Genomic DNA, 19,116 nt, shown 5'->3' with positions numbered 1-19,116 from the left:
CTATAAACAAACGTACTGTATGGACATGTAAATGTCGTTTTCTCTTTATCTTCAAGAGCTATTGGGATTTGGAAGTAACTAGAGAGTTCATCTAGGAAGCAATAATACATATGCCCAGATAATCTTTCCAACATCTGATCAATGAATGGTAAGGGAAAGTGATCTTTTCTTGTGGCATCGTTAAATTTCCTATAGTCAATGCAAACTCTCCATCCCGTGACTGTTCGTGTTGGGATAAATTTGTTCTTTTCATTAGCTACAACAGTCATGCTTCTTTTCATAGGGACAACCTGCACAGGACTCCCCCACGAACTATCAGAAATAGGATAAATAATTTCTGCATCTAGAAGTTTAATTACCTCAGCTTTTACGACTTCTTTCATGTTAGGATTCAGTCGTCTTTGAGTTTGCACGCAAGGTTTATATTCATCTTCCATTAAAATTTTATGTTTGCAGAAAGAAGGACTGATCCCTCTTATGTCAGAAATCTTCCAAGCTATAGCTCTTTTATGCTCCTTTAAAACTTGAAGTAACTCGTCCTTTTCGGTTAGCTGTAAATTTGAAGCAATTATTACTAGTAATATGGAATTATTTCCAAGAAACGCATATTCTAGGTGATTTGGTAATTGCTTCAATTCCAATTTAGGATGTTTTTCAACAGAGGGTTTTAATTTTAATTCCTTGTTTACCTCAACACCCTCATAGCTCTTCTGTCTCAGTGAAGACTCATTAGAATTTAATTCGGCTTTTTCCTTACCTAACGCAGAATCATCATCATTTACCTCCTCTCTTTGGGTAAGACACAGTTCCAACATGTCCTTATGAATGATTTCCTGTAAAAAATCTTGAGTAGCATGATCAATAGAGTCAATAAAATAACAAGAGTCATCTTGTTCTCTAGAAAATCTCATAGCATCATAAATTTTAAAAATAATCTCTTCGTCACCTACCCTAAGCACAAGTTTATCGTCACCTACATCAATAACAGCCCTAGCAATGGCTAAAAATAGGTAACCTAAAATTAAAGGCACCTCATCATCTTCATCCATGTCAAGCACAACAAAATCAACAGGGAATATGACTTCATCTACTTTTACGAGTACATCTTTAATAATTCCCCTAGGATATTTAACAGATCTATCAACTAGTTGAACACTCATCCTAGTAAGTTTTGGTTCCCCAAGGCCAAGTTGCTTGAACATTTTGTAAGGCATCAAATTAATGCTAGTGCCTAAATCAGCTAGTGCTTTTTCAACATTTAAACTACCAATTAAGCAGGGAATAGTAAAACTTCCTAGATCTTTTAGTTTGGTTGGTAGTTTATTTTGGAGTACGGTCGAGCACTCCTCGTTGAGTTCTACTGTAAGCTCTTTCAAGAATTTTGCATATGTAGGCATCTGCGAGATAGCTTCAACAAAAGGTAAGTTAATATGCAACTGTTTAAAAAGTTCAAGAAATTTACCGAATTGTACGTCCATGCGGTCTTTTTTCAACTTTGCTGGATACGGGATTGGTGGTTTATATTCCCTCAGCACCGATTTTTCACTTATTTCAGGTTTTACCTCCTCATCCTCTTTCCTATCAGCTTCTTGTGGAAACTTCTTTTCAGATTCAGCTAACACTTTCTCACTCCTTAGTGTAACTGCTTTCATATGCTTTTTTGGATTGGGTTCGGTGTTACTAGGCAAACTCCCTGGTGGTCTTTCTGAAATCATCTTAGCCAGTTGTCCTATTTGATTCTCGAGCCCTTGAATAGATACTTGTTGATTTTTAAGTGTTGTTTCAGTTTTTTGAAAATGAGTTTCCACTACTGAAATAAACTTTTGCATTATCTCTTCAAGGTTCGACTTTTTCTCTTGCTGGTAAGGTTGTTGTTGGAAGCCTGGAGGGGATGGTGTCTTTGATTCCCTTGGCCTCCCCATGAGAAGTTTGGGTGCTTCCTCCACTCTGCATTGTAAGTGTTACTGTAAGGATTATTTTGAGTTCGAGGATTATTACCCATATAATTTATTTGCTCTTTCTCCATGTTAGGGCTGTAGGGTAGGTATTCTGAATTGCTCATTCCACCTCCACTTGCATTGTGACACCCCTAAAGTGACCCTAGTCGGAAAGTGGTTTCGGGACCACAAAACCGAGTCATAAAATAATAATTAACCATTATATTTGATGCTTATTATATGTATATAGGCATGTGTGAAAATTTCATGTTTGAATTTTGTTAATTGTAAGTGAATTTTGCTAAATAGGATTTGTGTGAGAAAAATTAGAAATGTGCTAGGCAAATGTTAAAGTGGCCTATTGATGCATCTTGGAAAAAATGTTGTCCTTGCATGTCAAAATACCCAAAAGATGGACTAGTGGCCGGCCATGCTATGGGTTAAAATGTATTATAAACATTTTATGTTAGTGTTTTATGTTAGAATTAAAAAATAAAGAACATGGGTAATAAAATAATAGTGGTTAGTAGGGAGAAACAAAAAATGAGCTAGGTTGCTCCTCCATTGCCGTGAATTGAAGGAAGAAGAAGAGGGGAAGTTTGGCCAAGGTGGTTCTTGAGATTAAGGTATGTTCAATGCTGCTTTTGGAGGTTTACACATCCTTTGGAGGGTTAGCCTACTTCTATTTATCTCATGGATGAAATTGGAGTTGTTGGAGAGTTAGGATTCGCTAAGAGGCTTCAAAATTTTAGTTGATGCCTTGATACTACTAGCATGTTAGCTATATGGATGTGTTAAGTTACTTGAAATGTTAGATAAATTTGAACTCCCTACCAAATTCTTTAGGCAACCCATGTTAGAAATTTCGGTATTGAGATGTCTAGATCTTTCGGCCATTGTAGCTATGGAGGAACAAAGTTTTTGTTTCTTGTTAAATTGGATGAATCTTGTTGTATGAGTGCTTGAACAAACTATGATTAAATGGATGCATAGATTCAAAGTGGGAAGAAATGGGCTATTATATTTGATGCTAATGCCGAATATGAAGATGATGAACTTGAATAAATAATATTCAGCTAGCATGATAAGTTATGAAATATTAAGTAGATGATATAATTGATTGATGAAGTGGCTAATAGGGATTTCTAATGAAATTTTGCCAAGGCCGAATGTATCATGAAGTAAATAAAAAATGCTAAATGTGCATTATGTGCTTATATGTGTATTCGGCCAGGGAAGTTTGACATGAAACTTTGATAGGTTTGAGAGATGAATGACCGAATGAGCTAGAGGTTATGTATGGATGAATTTTATGCACATGTGTGTGTGTGGCATTAGTAGCTAATGGCATTCGGCATTGTTTAATTAAAATTAGAAATGAATGCTTGAAAGTTAAATAGGTCGCCTAATGACCAAATATGCTAAAAGCTAATATATGGACAAATGATACGAATGAATTGGTTTTTGAAATGTATATGGTTGCCGTATGTATGTGTTTGATTGAGAAGTAAATTTGTTTGATTTAGCTCAAGAGCCTAGAGGATCAAAGTTGGATAAGGGAAAGGAAAAAGTGATCAAGAGCCGTCAGAATCGCTCGCAACTTCCGAGGTAAGTTTTAAGTGATTAAATGTTGAGTAAATTCAACTATAATAGGATATAATGAGTTGATTTAATAAGATATGATGTGGCCATGATATGTCTTAAACTCAAATGGTAAGTTCCTAAGTGTTTGGACTTGGAAATTTAAGAGCAAATTGTAATAATTTGCTCAAGACAGCAGCAGTAATGTGATTTTAGAAAATCACTATAAATGTTTGGTGTGGAATTATAGGCTGAATAAAATATGAAATCAAAGCTTAATTAGTCTAGTTTCTTATAAAAGAGACCATGTAAGCAAAGAAATTTCCTATAAAGAGATATTTAAAGTTGTGTGAGACGGTGTCAGAATGACTCCGAAATCCCCTGTTCGGTTTTAAGAAAATCACTATAATTTGTAAAAAAATGGTTACAAGATACAATTTATATGCTTAGACTCCTTAATGAGTCTAGTTTCAAATGAAATCAAATAGAACATACTTCAAATTCTGTACGATGAGAATTTTGATTCGTAGTGAAGACTGGTCAGGTTAGTCAAACAGTGAAATAGGGGAAACTTTAAGAAAAATCTGGTATTGATTGGCCAAACCTAAAATTCTGAAAAATTTATGGATGGAAGATATACGAGTCTATATTCAGGGAAAATTAACGGCAAGTGATTTGGAGCCTTGTAGCTCCGGTTATAAATAATTTAGTGACCATTGCTCAGGAAAACAGCTCGTAGCGAATATGTGATTTTGTTGTAAACATGGATAAAACTTGTTTTAGCTGCTCATAAGCTATTGATTAAACCCATACTTGAATTCTAATTCGTGATATTTTAAAATGATATATGAGTGTTGGATGGATCTTTGATATTAAAATTTGTGAGATTGTAAGTTTATGAGTATTCGAATATGGAATGATAGTATGGCGTGAAATTGAATTATTCATTGGAAAATGATTGATGTAGATTCGGCCAAGACCAAGTCTGTACATGATAGTATATGTGGTATGTGAAGTATATTTGAATAATTGTGATGTGAATACATGAAAATTTATATTTTGATTTAAGATTCTACGTGATGAATGTGAAAGTGTATATATATGTGATAAGGCCTAATGGCCGATGTGATGAATGTGAAAGCGTGTATATATGTGATAAGGCCTAATGGCCGATGTGATGAATGTGAAAGCGTGTATATATGTGATAAGGCCTAATGGCCGATGTGATGAATGTGAAAGTGTATATATGTGATAAGGCCTAATGGCCAATGTGATGAATGTGAAAGTGTATATATGCGATAGGGCCGAGTGGCCAACGTGATGGATGTGAAAGTGTATAAATGTGATAAGTCCCGAAGGGCATTTGTGTCATACTATATCCGGTTAAAACCCCGCAGCTTTATGCGAGAATATTATTATTGATTAATGATCAGAGGCTTCGTGCTCGTACTATATCCGAGCTCTAATGACCCGATGACTACGTGTGGAGATTTTGTCCGGTAAGCCCGAACTAAAGGTTTTGGTGAAGATTCAAGTAAAGCGTAAGATTATGCGACTTCACAGTGACAATTAGTAATAAATACGTTCAATGCGTTAAGTTGGTCAGGTATGTATTTGAGATTATATTTAAGTTTGATTTAGACTAAATCACAAGGTCGTTATGTGATGCACATGTGAGTAAAGCAATAAGACGTTCTATGATTATTGTGCATTTGGTCAATGTGGGAAGTCAGGTAAAAATATGTAATGTACCTATGATCATAAGAGGTCACCATCAAGTGAGAATTTATCTGCCTATTACATATGATGAGACGTGCATATTCGGAAAAGGGGATGGTATGCCCGAAGGAAGAGTGAAATAAAAATACGAACAACTATGTTATAATTTGGTTGTTATCTGTTGACACTGCTTAAAACTTACTAAGCATTGTAATGCTTACTCCGTTTACTTTGTTTCCTCTGTTTTATAGATCTCATTTGGAAGCTACAGGCTCGGGGATCGTCAACAACTAGTCACACTATCACTACCCATTGTTTGGTACTGCTACGTTTTGGAATATCTTATGGCATGTATAGAATAGACTAGTAGTGAGAGGATATTTTGGTCAATGTATAGGACTACCCTTTTGTTGTAGGTCATGTACCTTTCGGTTTTGTGTAAATTTAGATAGCCATGCGAAAATGGCTTAAGTATACTTGATCATAGCATTATAATCGTTTTGTATGTCGTCCGTCGAGAGGTATGGAAATGTTGGTAACAGTTAGTCATGGGAATGGTTATTCATGATCACCTTTCGTATATATATGACAAACTCTAGTTGATCCATGGAGGATCATGAAAGAGGTAAAGTTTACCTTAAAAATAGATGCTGGCAGCAGCAGTGATGTGGATGTGAAAAATCTCTAAAAATAGTAGGAATGGAATTAAATAGCGAATGAATTATACCGAACCTTGATGAATCCATTTTCATAGGAAAGTAACGAAATGATCATATGAACAGTATGTTAAGAGATATTTAAGTTTTCGTGAGACAGGGCGAAACGGTTTCGGATTCCTGTTCCGACTTTGGAAATTCATTATAAATTAACCAGAGATAATTAGAAGTCATGCCATATATGTACAGAATCCTTTTTGAGTCTAGTTTCCTTAGAAGCAAGCGGCATAAGCATTGAAGCCCTGTACAAGGAGTTATCTAAGTCGCATTGCAGGAAGGTCAGTGTAGTCGAACCCTGTAACAGGGGAGATTTTAACTAATAAACTGTACTAATTGGCCTGACCGAAAATTCTAGAAAAAAATTTGTAGATGCATATATGAGTCTAGTTTCAGGGAAAAATCACAAAACTGATTTTCGAATTGTGGAACTCAAGATATTATTTTTAAGGTGATGTGACGCAGCTTAGCCAACCGCCTGGAAATTTTTAAAAGTGGATCGTAAGTAAATGGATTAAGCCCGTTAACCCCTCGTGTCCGACTCCGGCGACGGTCTCGGGTATGGGGTGTTACATGCATCGCACTGCATTACTGGATGTACCTGCATAGAACGAAATAATCCATCAATCTTTTTATTCAAAAGTTCTACCTAATTTGAAAGCATAGTAACTGAGTCGACGTTAAAAACGCCGGTTGCTTTTGTTGGCTTTGTCCTCATAACTTGCCACTGATAATTATTCAGTGACATCTCTTCTATGAACTCATAAGCCTCTTCAGGTTTCTTATTATTGATGGTTCCACCAGTAGCTGGGTCGATCATTTTTCTAGTTGAGGGATTCAAACCGTTGTAGAAAGTTTGAACCTGTAACCAAAGAGGTAGCCCATGGTGAGGGCACCTTCTCAATAAATCTTTGTATCTCTCCCATGCATCATAAAGTGTTTCTAAATCCATCTGCACAAAAGAAAAGATATCATTCCTCAACTTTGTCGTTTTAGCTGGCGGAAAATATTTAAACAAAAAATTTTCGGTCATTTGTTCCCAAATAGTGATTGACCCTCATGGTAACGAGTTCAACCACTGTTTAGCCTTATTTCATAATGAAAAGGGAAATAACCAAAGGCAAATAGCATCGTCAGAAATGCCATTGATCTTAAAGGTGTCGCAGAATTCTAAAAAATTTGCTAAATGAGTGTTTGGATCATCGTCCTACAAACCATCAAACTGAACAAACTGTTGTATCATTTGAATCGTGTTAGGTTTCAGTTCAAAATTATTTGCAGCAACATTAGGTCTAACTATACTCGATTTAGCTCCTGTTAAATTGAGCTTAGCATAGTCGTACATAGTACGAGGAGCAGGATTCTGATTCACTGGATTTGCGGCAACCACAGGAGGCAGCGGATTATTTTGATTTTTAGCCATCTCCTCGGTGTTATTGGTATCGTCCTCGTGCTCTTCCTCTATATATAGTAGACTTCGCCTTATCTCTCTACGATTTCTATGAGCTGTACTTTTAATTTCGCTGTCAAAAAGTAGAGGTCCTGTCGAGTTTCTTCTAGTCATAAACTATAAAAACCTGCCAGAAGCAAATAAAAGAAAAATTAGTAATAAAAACAAAATTAAATTGCAATAAAAATAAAAATGTCTAAAATAATAAAATTAAGTATTCCTAATATCTTAGTCCCCGGCAACGGTGCCAAAAACTTGATGATCGCTAAACTAACTAAAAATTCGACTAAGGCAAGCGCACCTATCGAACACTGGTATAGTTATGGTGATACCCACAAGGACTAAAAGTACTAGTAATTACTATCTTTTTATTATCTAGCCTAAGAATTAAAGGGACGTTTTTAAACTAAGATTAACTATCTAATTAACTAAGAACACGATAGAGATTAAAGTTGGAAAATATTTTTGGAAAACCGATGGAGAAGACAATACCCAAGGAAGAATCCGCCTAGACTTCACTTATTACTTCTGAATTAGACGATTTATTCGCTTGACTTAATCCGTAGGAATCCCTAGCTTATGTTAATATCTCTTTCAATACTAAAAGCAACTGACTCTAGGTTGATTAATAGAAATCTCTTCCTAATTAAAACCCCTATTGTCGTATTATCTCGATCTATAGACTCCCTTATTAGATTTGACTCTAATCCGGCAGATTTATGTTGTCCTATCTCTAAGATTACATGCAACTCCGCTTAATTATGGAAGATCTACTCTTAAACGGGGACTTTTGCTCCACTGAATAAGCACATCAAAACCTGAATTAATATCCTAGAATATTAAAACAAGGATTAAAACTCATAATTAAGAATAAGAACAAGTGTTTATCATATGATTCAAATAGTAATAAGATCTGTCTTAGGTTTCATCTCCCTTAGGTATTTAGGGAGTTTAGTTCATAACAATTAGGAAAAACATCTCAAAATTGGGAAAATAGCAAAACATAAAGAAACCCAAAGAACTTTTAAGGAAATCAAATGGAGATCTTCAAGCTTGAAGTAGATCCTACTTCCGAGCTAATTTCGTTGGCTGTCTTTGAGTATTTTCTGCCTTCTACTCTCTGTGTCCCCTTTTGATCCTCTTCTCTTGTGTTTAAATAGACTTTGGAATGCCCAAAATAGCTCAAAATTAGCCTTTTTCGAGTAGAATTAAAATAGGTCTCGACAGGGACACAGCCATGTGGCACGCTCGTGTGGTGGTGCTCAAGCCGTGTCCAATTCTGATATAGTTTTAAGTCAACAGGGCCATTACACATGGGCTTGTAGTCTGACCGTGTGTCTAACACGAGCATGTGGATTTCCCGTGTGGAAGTGACTGGGCCGTGTGCAGCACTAAAATAAACCTATTTTGTCCGTTTTTGGCATTTTTCTTGCACTTTTCTCTTTCCTATGCTCATCTGGGTATAAAACATGAAATTTAAAGGATTAGGAGCATCAAATTCACTAAATCTTATGATAAATCATCCAAAAATATGCCAAGTATGGGATTAAAATATGTTACTTTTGAGGTTTATCAGTTGCCTAACTATGTTTCATTATTTGAATTGTTGAATTTTATTTTGTTTTTAAAAATAAACAAAAAATAAAATATATATATCAAAAAATATTTGATTGAGGTTGAATAATTAGTTTCATATTATGTTGAAAAGCTCATTTCCATTTGTGAGTATTCTTACTAATGTAGTTTCTTTTAATTCAACAACTGAATTTTTTTCTAGTTTGGTAATTTATCAACTCGATCTCGATTGTAACCAATTCTTTTGGCCTTTTCCATACCCTTAACCTAATCCCTATTCCAACCTTCTAAAGACCTCTTGATTGGTTGTCATCTCATTCTGTAGTAGTGGAGATTTGATTTTTAAGCAAGTTTATAGTAATGGCATTTCTTGTTCAACTCTTGAATGCACAATAGTTGAACCTTAAACACTTTGAGTGCTTGAGTGAATCTTAGTGAGGATGTCAATTCTTATTGATTTTGAATTTAAGGTAATTATTTAAATAAGGGGAGACACCTACATTTTTGTGCTTTAAAAAATTAGGCTTGGATTACTTGAATCTTTAGCTTTCTTTTGGTTGAATTTCCAATGCATGATTGTTTGCTAATTATCTTGAAACATTATTGATGAAAATGACAAATTGAGAAAAGTTAATTTGAATGTGGATTGAGGATTTTGCTTGAGGACAACCAGATGCTTAAGTGTGGGGATATTTGATAAATGCCAAAAGTAACATGTTTTAGCCTCATTCTTAATGTGTTTTTGGATGATTATTCGATTTAAAATGGTTAATTTTATAATTTTAACCCTTTAAATTCGTGTTTCAATACTTAAGAGAGCATTTCAAAGTAAAAGGAGCGGAAAACGTGCAAAAATCAAAGCAAATTTCAGGAGCCACACGGGTTGATCCATTCCACACGAACTGGATAGACAGCTATGTGATCCATATGGGCTGCCACACGACCATGTGCCAGATCGTGTGGAAATCACAAACTGTATCCCAAAAACGCGAGAAAACACAATTTTTTAGGTTTTTCGGGTATTTTAAAACCTATATATTACAAAGATAATAAGATAGGAATAAGTCGTCAGAGAATATTGAAAAAAAACAACTCAGAAAACACCATTGAAGCCGACTTTGAAGCAAATTTCCATCAAGATTGAAGATCTCCTTTTGATTTCTTTTGAAGTTTATTATGGGTTTTATTATTTCTTGTGGTTATACTATCTTTGAGATGTTTTTATTTGTAATTATAAACTAATTTTCTAAATACCTAAGGAGATAAACCCTAAGATAGATTCTGTTATTTGATTTCTATTTTTATGCAATAAATAATTGGATCTTGTTCTCAATTATGTGTGCTTAATTCTTATTTTAATATTTCTAGACTATTGATCTATGTTTGATGTGCTTAAATTAGAGGAGTAATATACCTTGTTTAAGAGTAAATCTAGAAGAATTGAGTGGAGTTACATGCAATCCTTGAAATAGGACAATATAAATCTATCGGATTAGAGTTAAATCTAATAAGGGGATCCATAGATCGAATTAATGAGATAATAGGGGTTTTAATTAAAAAGAAATTTTAATAAGGGTTTTAATAAGGGATCCATAGTCAGTTGTTTTAGTCTTGAAGAGATATATTAGCATAATTTAGAAATTTTTACGAATCAAGATACTAAGTGAAGAAATTGTGTAATTTAAATTAATAATGGCAGATATAGTCTAAATGAATTTTTTCTTGGACATTGTTTCACTTCTTGGTTGTTTACTCGATTATTCCCATATTCTTTAGTTACTTTAATTAGTTAATTTTAATTTTTAATTAATCTCTAATTTATCAATTTAATTAAAAATACGATAATTATTAATACTTCTAGTCTTCGTGAAAAATATGTTTGTGCTCATCATAATTATACCACTAATTGATAAGTACACTTACATTTATCAAATTTTTAATTGGTTTACTATTGTAATCACTTTTATCACTAATCTTTAATCGAATAACTTTTTTCCCGTATTACTTTAGCAAAAGCTCTAAACGCTAGTACGACAAGTATTAGCAGGAGACAATTATTTTAATAAACATAAACTTCAATTATAAGGAATTATGAAAAATTCAACAATTCAGTTTCCGGAAACAAAATCAACCAAATCTAAACTCCCAGCCAAAACGTTACATGAAAATTTCGAAACCTAGGGGAGAGGGAATTTGAATCTGTTGCTGCTTCAATCAGAAAGAGAGCCTTTCTAACGGCATCTGCAAATTGAAGGTGACATGAGACCCTGCATAATACCACAAGAACCAAAAACAAAAACGAAAACAAAAGTTAAATATTGCGAACTCCTCCAAAGCAAGTTTGGGAACTACATACATGGTCAAAACTCAAAACAGTCACGGTGGACGAATGAAACCAATACTCCCCATATAACATTTTAACGATTCTAGCTGCGACACGATAAAGGAATGTTTAAAAGGGTTCCTCTGGATGCGTTTTTGCAGGAAAGAAACAAGGAGAATGCAACAAAATAAAGGCTCCGATGTAATCTGTAACCTTTTTTGCTGCAAGATAATGTGCATGGTACAAGTTCAACTATACATGTACATGGTTTTGGCATCTCGCCAAGCTACTGCAACCACCAGCACTAAGATAAAACTTAGAAAGAGCATACGACTAACATGAAACTCAAACCAAGTTATACATAAGCTTAGAAGCCGATCTAATAAAGTTTAACTCCGCAATCTTTTTCTTTGACTACTGTCCTCAGGATTTCCCTGCAAGTCACGAGAAGAACAACATATAAGACAAAAACAAGAAGATATATATTTATAGAACTCAGCCTGCCACGACATCCTCTCAGCATTCCCAAAAGCAAGGGAATAAGAATGTTAAAAACATGTCTATAATTGCAGGAAACAAGAACCACTACATGCACTTATAATCTTGATGTATAACTCAAAATTCTGTATTCCTGAATTCGAACAAGCCACAGATGAACTTGTCTCCCCTTCATACAACCGACTGAACTCTCACAATTTAATGTCAAAATATATAAAACAGAAGTTTTCTGTCCATGTTCACATCTAAATATTATCAGAAATCAATTCCAGAACAATTTTGCTCTCCAAACATTAACACACAAATTGCTTTTCAGACTGAATGGAATTGAATAAGATGATGAAATAACATGAATGGTCTATTAAAGATAATATTGGAATGGCAATGCAATTTGGAGGCAAAAATAAAAATACATACCCCATCATACCGTACAAAATCTTCAGGGGGAACCACACTAGACTCTGACCTGCATTTAGCATGCACTATGGGACCTAACTGCGATCTATCAATGCCTTCAACTGACCCACTGGGTGCATTCATGTAGACAGCCCCCCTATACATCCACTCCTCTGTTTCATCACTATAAAAATCATCGAAGGGTTCACCACATAATGCACATAAGTTCTGATCTTCATCAGCAGGAACTGCCAATTCTTCATCATCTTTCTTTTCTACAATGTCCTCAGTGGGTAAAAACCCAGGAACTGCATCAGTTCCCAGAGCTTCCGCACCACTAAGCCACATACTAGCACTTACAAACCACTTCCGAGAAGGTTTCTGCTTACGGTTCTTAGACATCCGGTTTCTTGTCACATGCCAATCCATGTGAGTACTATGCTCCTCTTGGAACTTGAACCGAAGGCCACATGTTGTGCACTGCCTTGGAAGATCAGCATATAAAGCACTTATAGCAGACTCATGTCGCACTTTGAGGAGGTCTGCATCAAACTCAAGTCCCACAGAATCCTACAAAATAGATTGCTTCATTGTGATACAATCTTATTGGACAGGAAATACAAATAGATATAACTACAGAAGAACATCATCGAGATAAGTACCTGTATTGGAGTTGGTTTTGTCAATGAAATCAAACCTTGAGCCATGAGGGAACTAATCAAACCAGTGAATGGACCGCCCTGAGGTTGGTTAGGGAGCAGTGGACCAGCATTTTGGGTGGCAGGCATCATTTGAGATGCCGGACGAGGACCAGGAGGGAGAGGTGGAATGGCTCCCCCCTGCAAATGCAATGAGCCAGTTGGCATATTTGGGATTGATAAAGGAGGTTGTGCAACAGGTACTGGATTAGATGGGACCATACTGATGCCAGCACCATGCATTTGGGGAGAGTAGCCATGATTCATGGATGGTGCCAATAAGCGAGGTGGTAAAGGTCCTGTTGCAGATGAAAGAAAACTATCTCGAGCCTCATGAGGGGTAAAGTGTAGCTGCAAAGATCCATGCAACGAATTTCGCTGTCGCAATGCAGGGCGTTGTCCAGGCAATTGTGGCACCGTTGTCAAACTTTGCTCCTTGCTTTCAAAATTATCAAATTGTTCAGGCATATATGGATGTTTGTTTTGACCCTGATTCATGGCAGCATTGATAGGATTCAAAGAATCAAAGTGACTCCTACCATGCTGCTGCAGTGAATAGTTAGTGTGTGCAGTTGGCGGCTGAGATTTGAGAACATTTACTGGAGGCCATGCCCCAGCAGTCAAAGGTAACATGGCTGGTTGAGCTCCAACAGTAACAGTGTCAAGGCTAGAAGAACCAGATCTTGGAACAAGAGCTGGAGGCCTAACAAATTGTGAACCACCCTCAGGCAATTTCTCAATAAGGGGGACATTTTTGTCACCACCTAACGAGGATATACCACTAGCTGAAAAGGGTGTCCGGAAATCCCTTCCTCTTCCTTTGGCATGAAGCTGGTGTGATGACTGGGAAAAAGGATATGAGTTACTCCAAGCATCCTGAGGATAGCGCGGACGTTGAATCTGATTTAATCCATGACCAGACTGCAGAAAACATAATGAAATGGAAAAGTCAACCAACTATACAAGTTTTAAATACATAAGATAGACGCCGCTTAATAAAGAAAACAGTGTCCTGGAATCCAGAATGGACTGGACAACAGAGAAATAAAAAGCATAGAAATTTGAACAGGCTGCAGCAGTACACAAAACCTCATGATTTATAAGATTTTATTGTTGAATCAACTACAAAAAATTAAGCTAGGGGTTGGGTATAGCAAATATCAACAGTGATGGAAACTAGAAACATCCACCAGTCTACATAAGTAGAAAAAAGGGGGGGGCAAGGAAGCAAACTTCTCCTAGTACAAATATAACTTGAGTTGAACTAATACTAAAGAGGATGCTTGAACAACAAAGGGATCAGATAAAAGTTGAACTAGCATACACTCAGTGAAGGGACTGTATCTTCAGGAATTGTTGAAGATTCATCAAGTGCCAGCTGAGTTTGATTAGAGCGACTGCTCCTATTAGATTCTAATCCAGCAGGCCTTGCTCCAATGCTTCCAAAAGTGGAAACAGATGACACTGAAAATTCATTGCTCCTTCGGTCTGCTAATGTCGGGCTCATATCTTCCCAATCAAACTCTTCCTCTTCAGTATTCTGCCATGATCTTGGAGTCACCTTATTGCCCATGCCATTTAAATCCAGCCGCTCAACTTGTACAGGCTTGCTGTTAGACATTCCTTGTCCTCTATCATTACCATATGCATCTATTAAAGCTCTGAGTGTTTGGCGCTCATTTCCATTACTAAGCTTGTATGCATTTAAAGAACTTTCAGAACAATTACGGTAATCGCCATAAAAGTGCTTCCTTGGCCACTCCCTTGTTTCTTCATCTCTGATGGTTCCTCTTCCACGTCCAAAATCAAAGACAGGAGGACGAGATGGAGAGGCTACCTCTGCAAACCTTCTAGGAGAATCATCTGATGGAAGATCATCAATTTCTGATGATAAAAGTCTATCAGATCCAATCCTTGATGGTGAGAAGGGTCTTGAAACTCTGGAAGCTGAAGAAAGTTGTGATTTATTAGCCCCAATTGCAAGAGAAGTACGGCCAACATTTCCAGTTGAGCTCAATCTTTGCACACCAACATGTGAGGATGGAACCTCAGTGTGATCAGAATCAAATTCATCATATGCAATGGTATGTTTTTGACCATACAATTTTTGACCAGCAGACATGCCTCTTACATGCTGCGTATTCTGCAATGATTGAAAACATTTCACAATTCAGATGCCATTCTGAACAAAGCAGGCATGAATACATGCATGCAATCATACATGACAAATAGATGTTTTAAAAAGATTTCTCAACATGTTTATCAGTCAGGGAAGCTAAAAATCCTAATCACTAGCAAAAAAGCATGCAGTTCATGTCAAACATTCTAAAGAAAATTTAACAAGAAAAAGAAGCACAAGGCTCAACACAAAGTTGGAAAGGAAAAGGAAGGGGAACAGAAAAGAAAAGTCTTTTAGTCACCAAAAACATTCAAGTACAGCGTAAACAACATAAACCTTCCCCACTGTATTCCAAAAAAATCAGAATAATAAGTTAATAACCTGGTTGTACCAGTAGAGTTTGGTTTTCTATTTGCAAATTTCTTAAAGTAATTTCACTTGATACAAGCCCGTGTTAAGCTCTGATCTCATAATGATGCTCCAAGTAATTTCACCAAATAACTTAACCGAAAGAAATCCTAATATATCAATTGTCATTAACATTCTGGCAACACTACCCCTCAATCCAGCCTATCCCTGGTGATCAAAATCCAATTCAGCTTGCAACTGTCCTTCAGTACCAAAAGCAATTCTGTCCAGAAGGATCTATAACTGCTAGCAACATCTGATTCAAACAAATTCTCAAAAGAACATGATTTGCGATGATATCCTAAATAGTGAATGTGCATAAGACTACAGAACAGAGCATTTATTCCAATGAAATAGAAGATGTGAAGAACAGAGTTTTCCATTAGAAAGCTTACACTATCTGCACCTGACTGTTGTTCCAACTGCCGCAAGTACTTAGGATTAACATGTATGCCATGTGTTGGACGAGGTGATTCAGAAGACTGCAAGGAAGTTACTCCAGAAGATTGTTGGTTCCCCGTTTGAGAAAATTGCAATTGCATCTCGATTTTACGTAGCACAGAAGGCGGAAAAACTGTTGACCATGTGCCAAATAGATGTCGCATTGCAGGATGCAAGTTAGGATTAACTTGCCTGTATGCCTCACAAAATACCTAAGAATGAAAAATAAAATAAAATAAGATAACCTATATCAAGCTAATAGCAAAGAAAAGAACTTCATCAAAAAGATTGACAATGACTCACCTCTGGCAAACGGGAAGAGAAATATCTAACATATTCTCGGCCAATATTTTTTACAATGCTATCTAATAGATATAACGAAGGAAGTTTTTGCTCTACTGGAACCTGAAAGCAATAAATTTGAAATTAAAATTTTAAATGTTCAAATTACTTGGCAGGTACAACGGAAAACCTAATTTTAACTAACCTCAATAATTCGTGCGCAAATAGCATCGGCAATGCCTTCGCCGTGCTCTCGCTGTTCACCGGCAATGATCGTGAGATCAGTAATTATGGGCTTCGAATTGAAAGTTAGTTCCGATAACACAACCTCGTAAAGCTGAACAATCTCCTCCGTAGTCGGCGTTGCCCCATCATCATCAGCAATACCGCCGGAAACCCTGAGCTCATCTTCCCGTTGCTTCAATAAAGCCTTGAACCGTTCCGATATCGACGGTAGTTGCTTTTGGGCTAGTTCATTGGATATGGCCATGCTGCTATTGCTACTGTTGCTATTGGTTTAGGAAAAAGATGAAAATTTTCTAGGGTTTTCTCAGGAAAGTAGGATTTTCTCTGATTCCATACATGTATCAGAGAAAAAGTAGCCGAAACGGTAAAGGTATTAGGGCTTGCGGCCCATCGTGAATCGATGCTGATTAAATTAGGGTTTTTGTTGCCAGCATCGAACAATAAACAGATGCTGTTTTAGTGTGTTACAAACACGAGAGTCTGGTACTTTTCGTTTGCCCTTTTTTTCTTTTTTTTTTTTTCGCTGAGACGAGGGAAGATAATAATTATTAAAAAAGAAAAAAAAAAGGACTTCCTAGATTTGGTTTAATCCACGGTTGAAATAAAATGAAGTTTTTTATGGTAAATATGGGGCCCACAAGATTTCCATTGACGTGGAGGCTTTTAAGAAGCTTAGATACTCTGATTATCCGTGAGCAGGGATACAGAGAATAATGCTAAATCTAAAGGTCAAGTAAATCCGACGGTTATCATCGCTTGAAAACTTTTCTTTTTAAAGTTTTTTACAGTTACAAATGGAATACAATAATAAGCTGGAGTGAGTAATTATAACCTAGAATCAAACTATTATAAAATGTAATAAGTGAAGAATTAAAATACTAAAAGGAATTCGGACAAAATTCATACATCACTTACACATAAAATTGAAGACTTATACATTATAATTACATATAATGAAATTAAAATCTAAATGTTTAAAGACTTAAAGTATCTACCTTAATCAATACCAAGACATCGTTACGTTATTACTTAAAACATATCAATCTTATACTCAATACAATAATATAAAAGCATACATTGTTGAAATTTTTTTAATAAGTAACATGGGTAAAGATTATCCAACTCCAAGAATAAAAATCGGAATTATTGTCAATTCAAGAATCAGCACAAGTTGTATACGACTCACCTACTATTCAATTCACATTTTATTTAAATTTTTATTATTTGCTTTGTTCTTTATATTTCAGTTTTTTTAAAAAAAGTTAAATTATAAATCAAATGAATAGAAAAGAATAGAAATGATAAAGTTAAAAATTTTTAGAAATAAATATGTTTTTCACTAAATATAAATATAATTTGAAAATTAATTTAAGTTTTCTAAATTATCATTTATTGAAAAGTTTGAAAATAGAATTAAATTAATTGATCATTGTGAATCTGTTGAATATAGAAATTAAATATATTTTCTCATAAATTCTTTTACAATAAGTAATCATGACTTCAACGGTATTAGGTTTGAGTGATAAAATTATTTAATTGAAATTTTAATTTATCTCGTTAAATTAATTTATTAATAATATTTATTTTAAGAAATAAAAACATGTATTGGATTGGACTAAACTCAATATACTGAAACTTTAATTAATCTAAAGAAGTAGTTTTAAACTAAATTTTTTTGTTGATTAAGAAATATAAAACTCCTAATTAATTTAAAATCTTCAAATATCCAAAATTCAGAATAAATAAACAATAAAATAATAAAACATAGTAAATATAATTGAGCTCATATATAATAAAATTTAAGCCTAAAAATTGAATCCAATATGATTTAAACTCAAATTAAAAGCCTAAAATTCATAATTTTCGTAATAATCCCGTCCAAAAATTCTGCTCATGCATTCACTAAAACGGTCATAACTTGAGCTCCTAAACTCGAAATTGAGTGATTCAAAGTACATTGTGAAGCTATGAGATAGATCTTCAAATGCTATGAAGATATCTCAACCTAGAAATTCCTGAATTTCATCCAAAAAGTTGTCGCAAGTAGGCTAATTTTCCAAACTTAGAAAATTGACAGCTTCAGTGAATTGAATTTAATAAATTTCACCCCATGTGTGCATGTACCATTCCCCATTTTCTCGAAAAATTTCGTCCTAGAATCTTGTCTTTGGTTGAATAAGAAAGAATCTTTATTATAGATGGAATAGGTTAATTGAGCTCCTGTTAAAAGATCAACAAATTCCTCAAATAAAGAAATAAGTCCACTAGACAAATTCAAGTTAAAGTTAGTGAAAATATAATCACTCCTCTTTGTTGTATAGGTTCTTTCTTCCTTCTCTTTTTCAATGTGAATTGAAGTATTTAATTTTACCTCAAATTTTTACTCACCAAAGTTGGACCATCAAATTGACTTTTATCATTCAAGGTCTTTTTTCTCTGTCCTTTTGCATGAATCATCCTTATTTTCCTTTAACCTCTCACAAAAATTTTGAACATTGAATACATTAAAATATAACTTTTTAGAAGGATAATAAAGGTCTAACTCATCCAAATTCATGGGCTCTAGAAAACAATTCCCACTAGCAACTTTTTATGGTTCACAAAGTGCACCATCACTATCATCATGGTTTTCACTATTACTATCAACGTCTTTGACACCAATTTTGAAAAAAGATTCAATGCTAGATTTAAACTTAACAATAGGCACAAAATCACACTTATTGTCTTTAC

At 35.0% G+C, this 19,116-nt stretch overlaps 1 protein-coding gene and 1 non-coding gene across 3 annotated transcripts; one reads left to right on the top strand and one right to left on the bottom strand.

Annotated features, from left to right (window-relative positions):
- The first annotated feature begins 6,828 nt into the window (after positions 1–6,828).
- LOC128294722 (small nucleolar RNA R71) lies at positions 6,829–6,935 on the top strand. The gene has a single exon (XR_008285029.1). It is a non-coding gene; the product is annotated as a small nucleolar RNA R71 (small nucleolar RNA).
- Positions 6,936–11,029: 4,094 nt separating this feature from the next.
- Positions 11,030–16,968, bottom strand: LOC108486438 (polyadenylation and cleavage factor homolog 4). 2 transcript variants are annotated; one of them, XM_017790492.2, is made up of 7 exons: positions 16,346–16,968; positions 16,162–16,263; positions 15,813–16,070; positions 14,215–15,033; positions 12,855–13,811; positions 12,214–12,762; positions 11,030–11,732 (listed from the first exon to the last, which is right to left on the bottom strand). In XM_017790492.2, the coding sequence occupies exons 1-7, from the start codon at positions 16,628–16,630 to the stop codon at positions 11,688–11,690; spliced, it is 3,015 nt and encodes a 1,004-aa protein (XP_017645981.1). In that variant the 5' UTR covers positions 16,631–16,968; the 3' UTR covers positions 11,030–11,687. The 2 variants fall into 2 exon arrangements, with proteins under 2 accessions (XP_017645981.1, XP_017645983.1); XM_017790494.2 differs by having other exon boundaries at positions 11,030–11,242.
- Between the last annotated feature and the right edge of the window lie 2,148 nt (positions 16,969–19,116).

The sequence above is a fragment of the Gossypium arboreum genome, chromosome 6, assembly GCF_025698485.1.
Source record: "Gossypium arboreum isolate Shixiya-1 chromosome 6, ASM2569848v2, whole genome shotgun sequence".
Taxonomy (NCBI): Eukaryota; Viridiplantae; Streptophyta; class Magnoliopsida; order Malvales; family Malvaceae; genus Gossypium; species Gossypium arboreum.
This window is presented reverse-complemented; position numbering and strand designations above follow the sequence as displayed.

Excerpts from the sequence above, each read along its gene's own strand:
- LOC108486438 (XM_017790492.2), bottom strand. The coding sequence starts at position 16,630 with ATGGCCATATCCAATGAACTAGCCCAAAAGCAACTACCGTCGATATCG. Across the intron at positions 16,264-16,345 it reads TTTGCGCACGAATTATTGAG|GTTCCAGTAGAGCAAAAACT; the intron begins GTTAGTTAAAAT and ends TATTGCTTTCAG. Across the intron at positions 16,071-16,161 it reads TCTCTTCCCGTTTGCCAGAG|GTATTTTGTGAGGCATACAG; the intron begins GTGAGTCATTGT and ends TTTCATTCTTAG.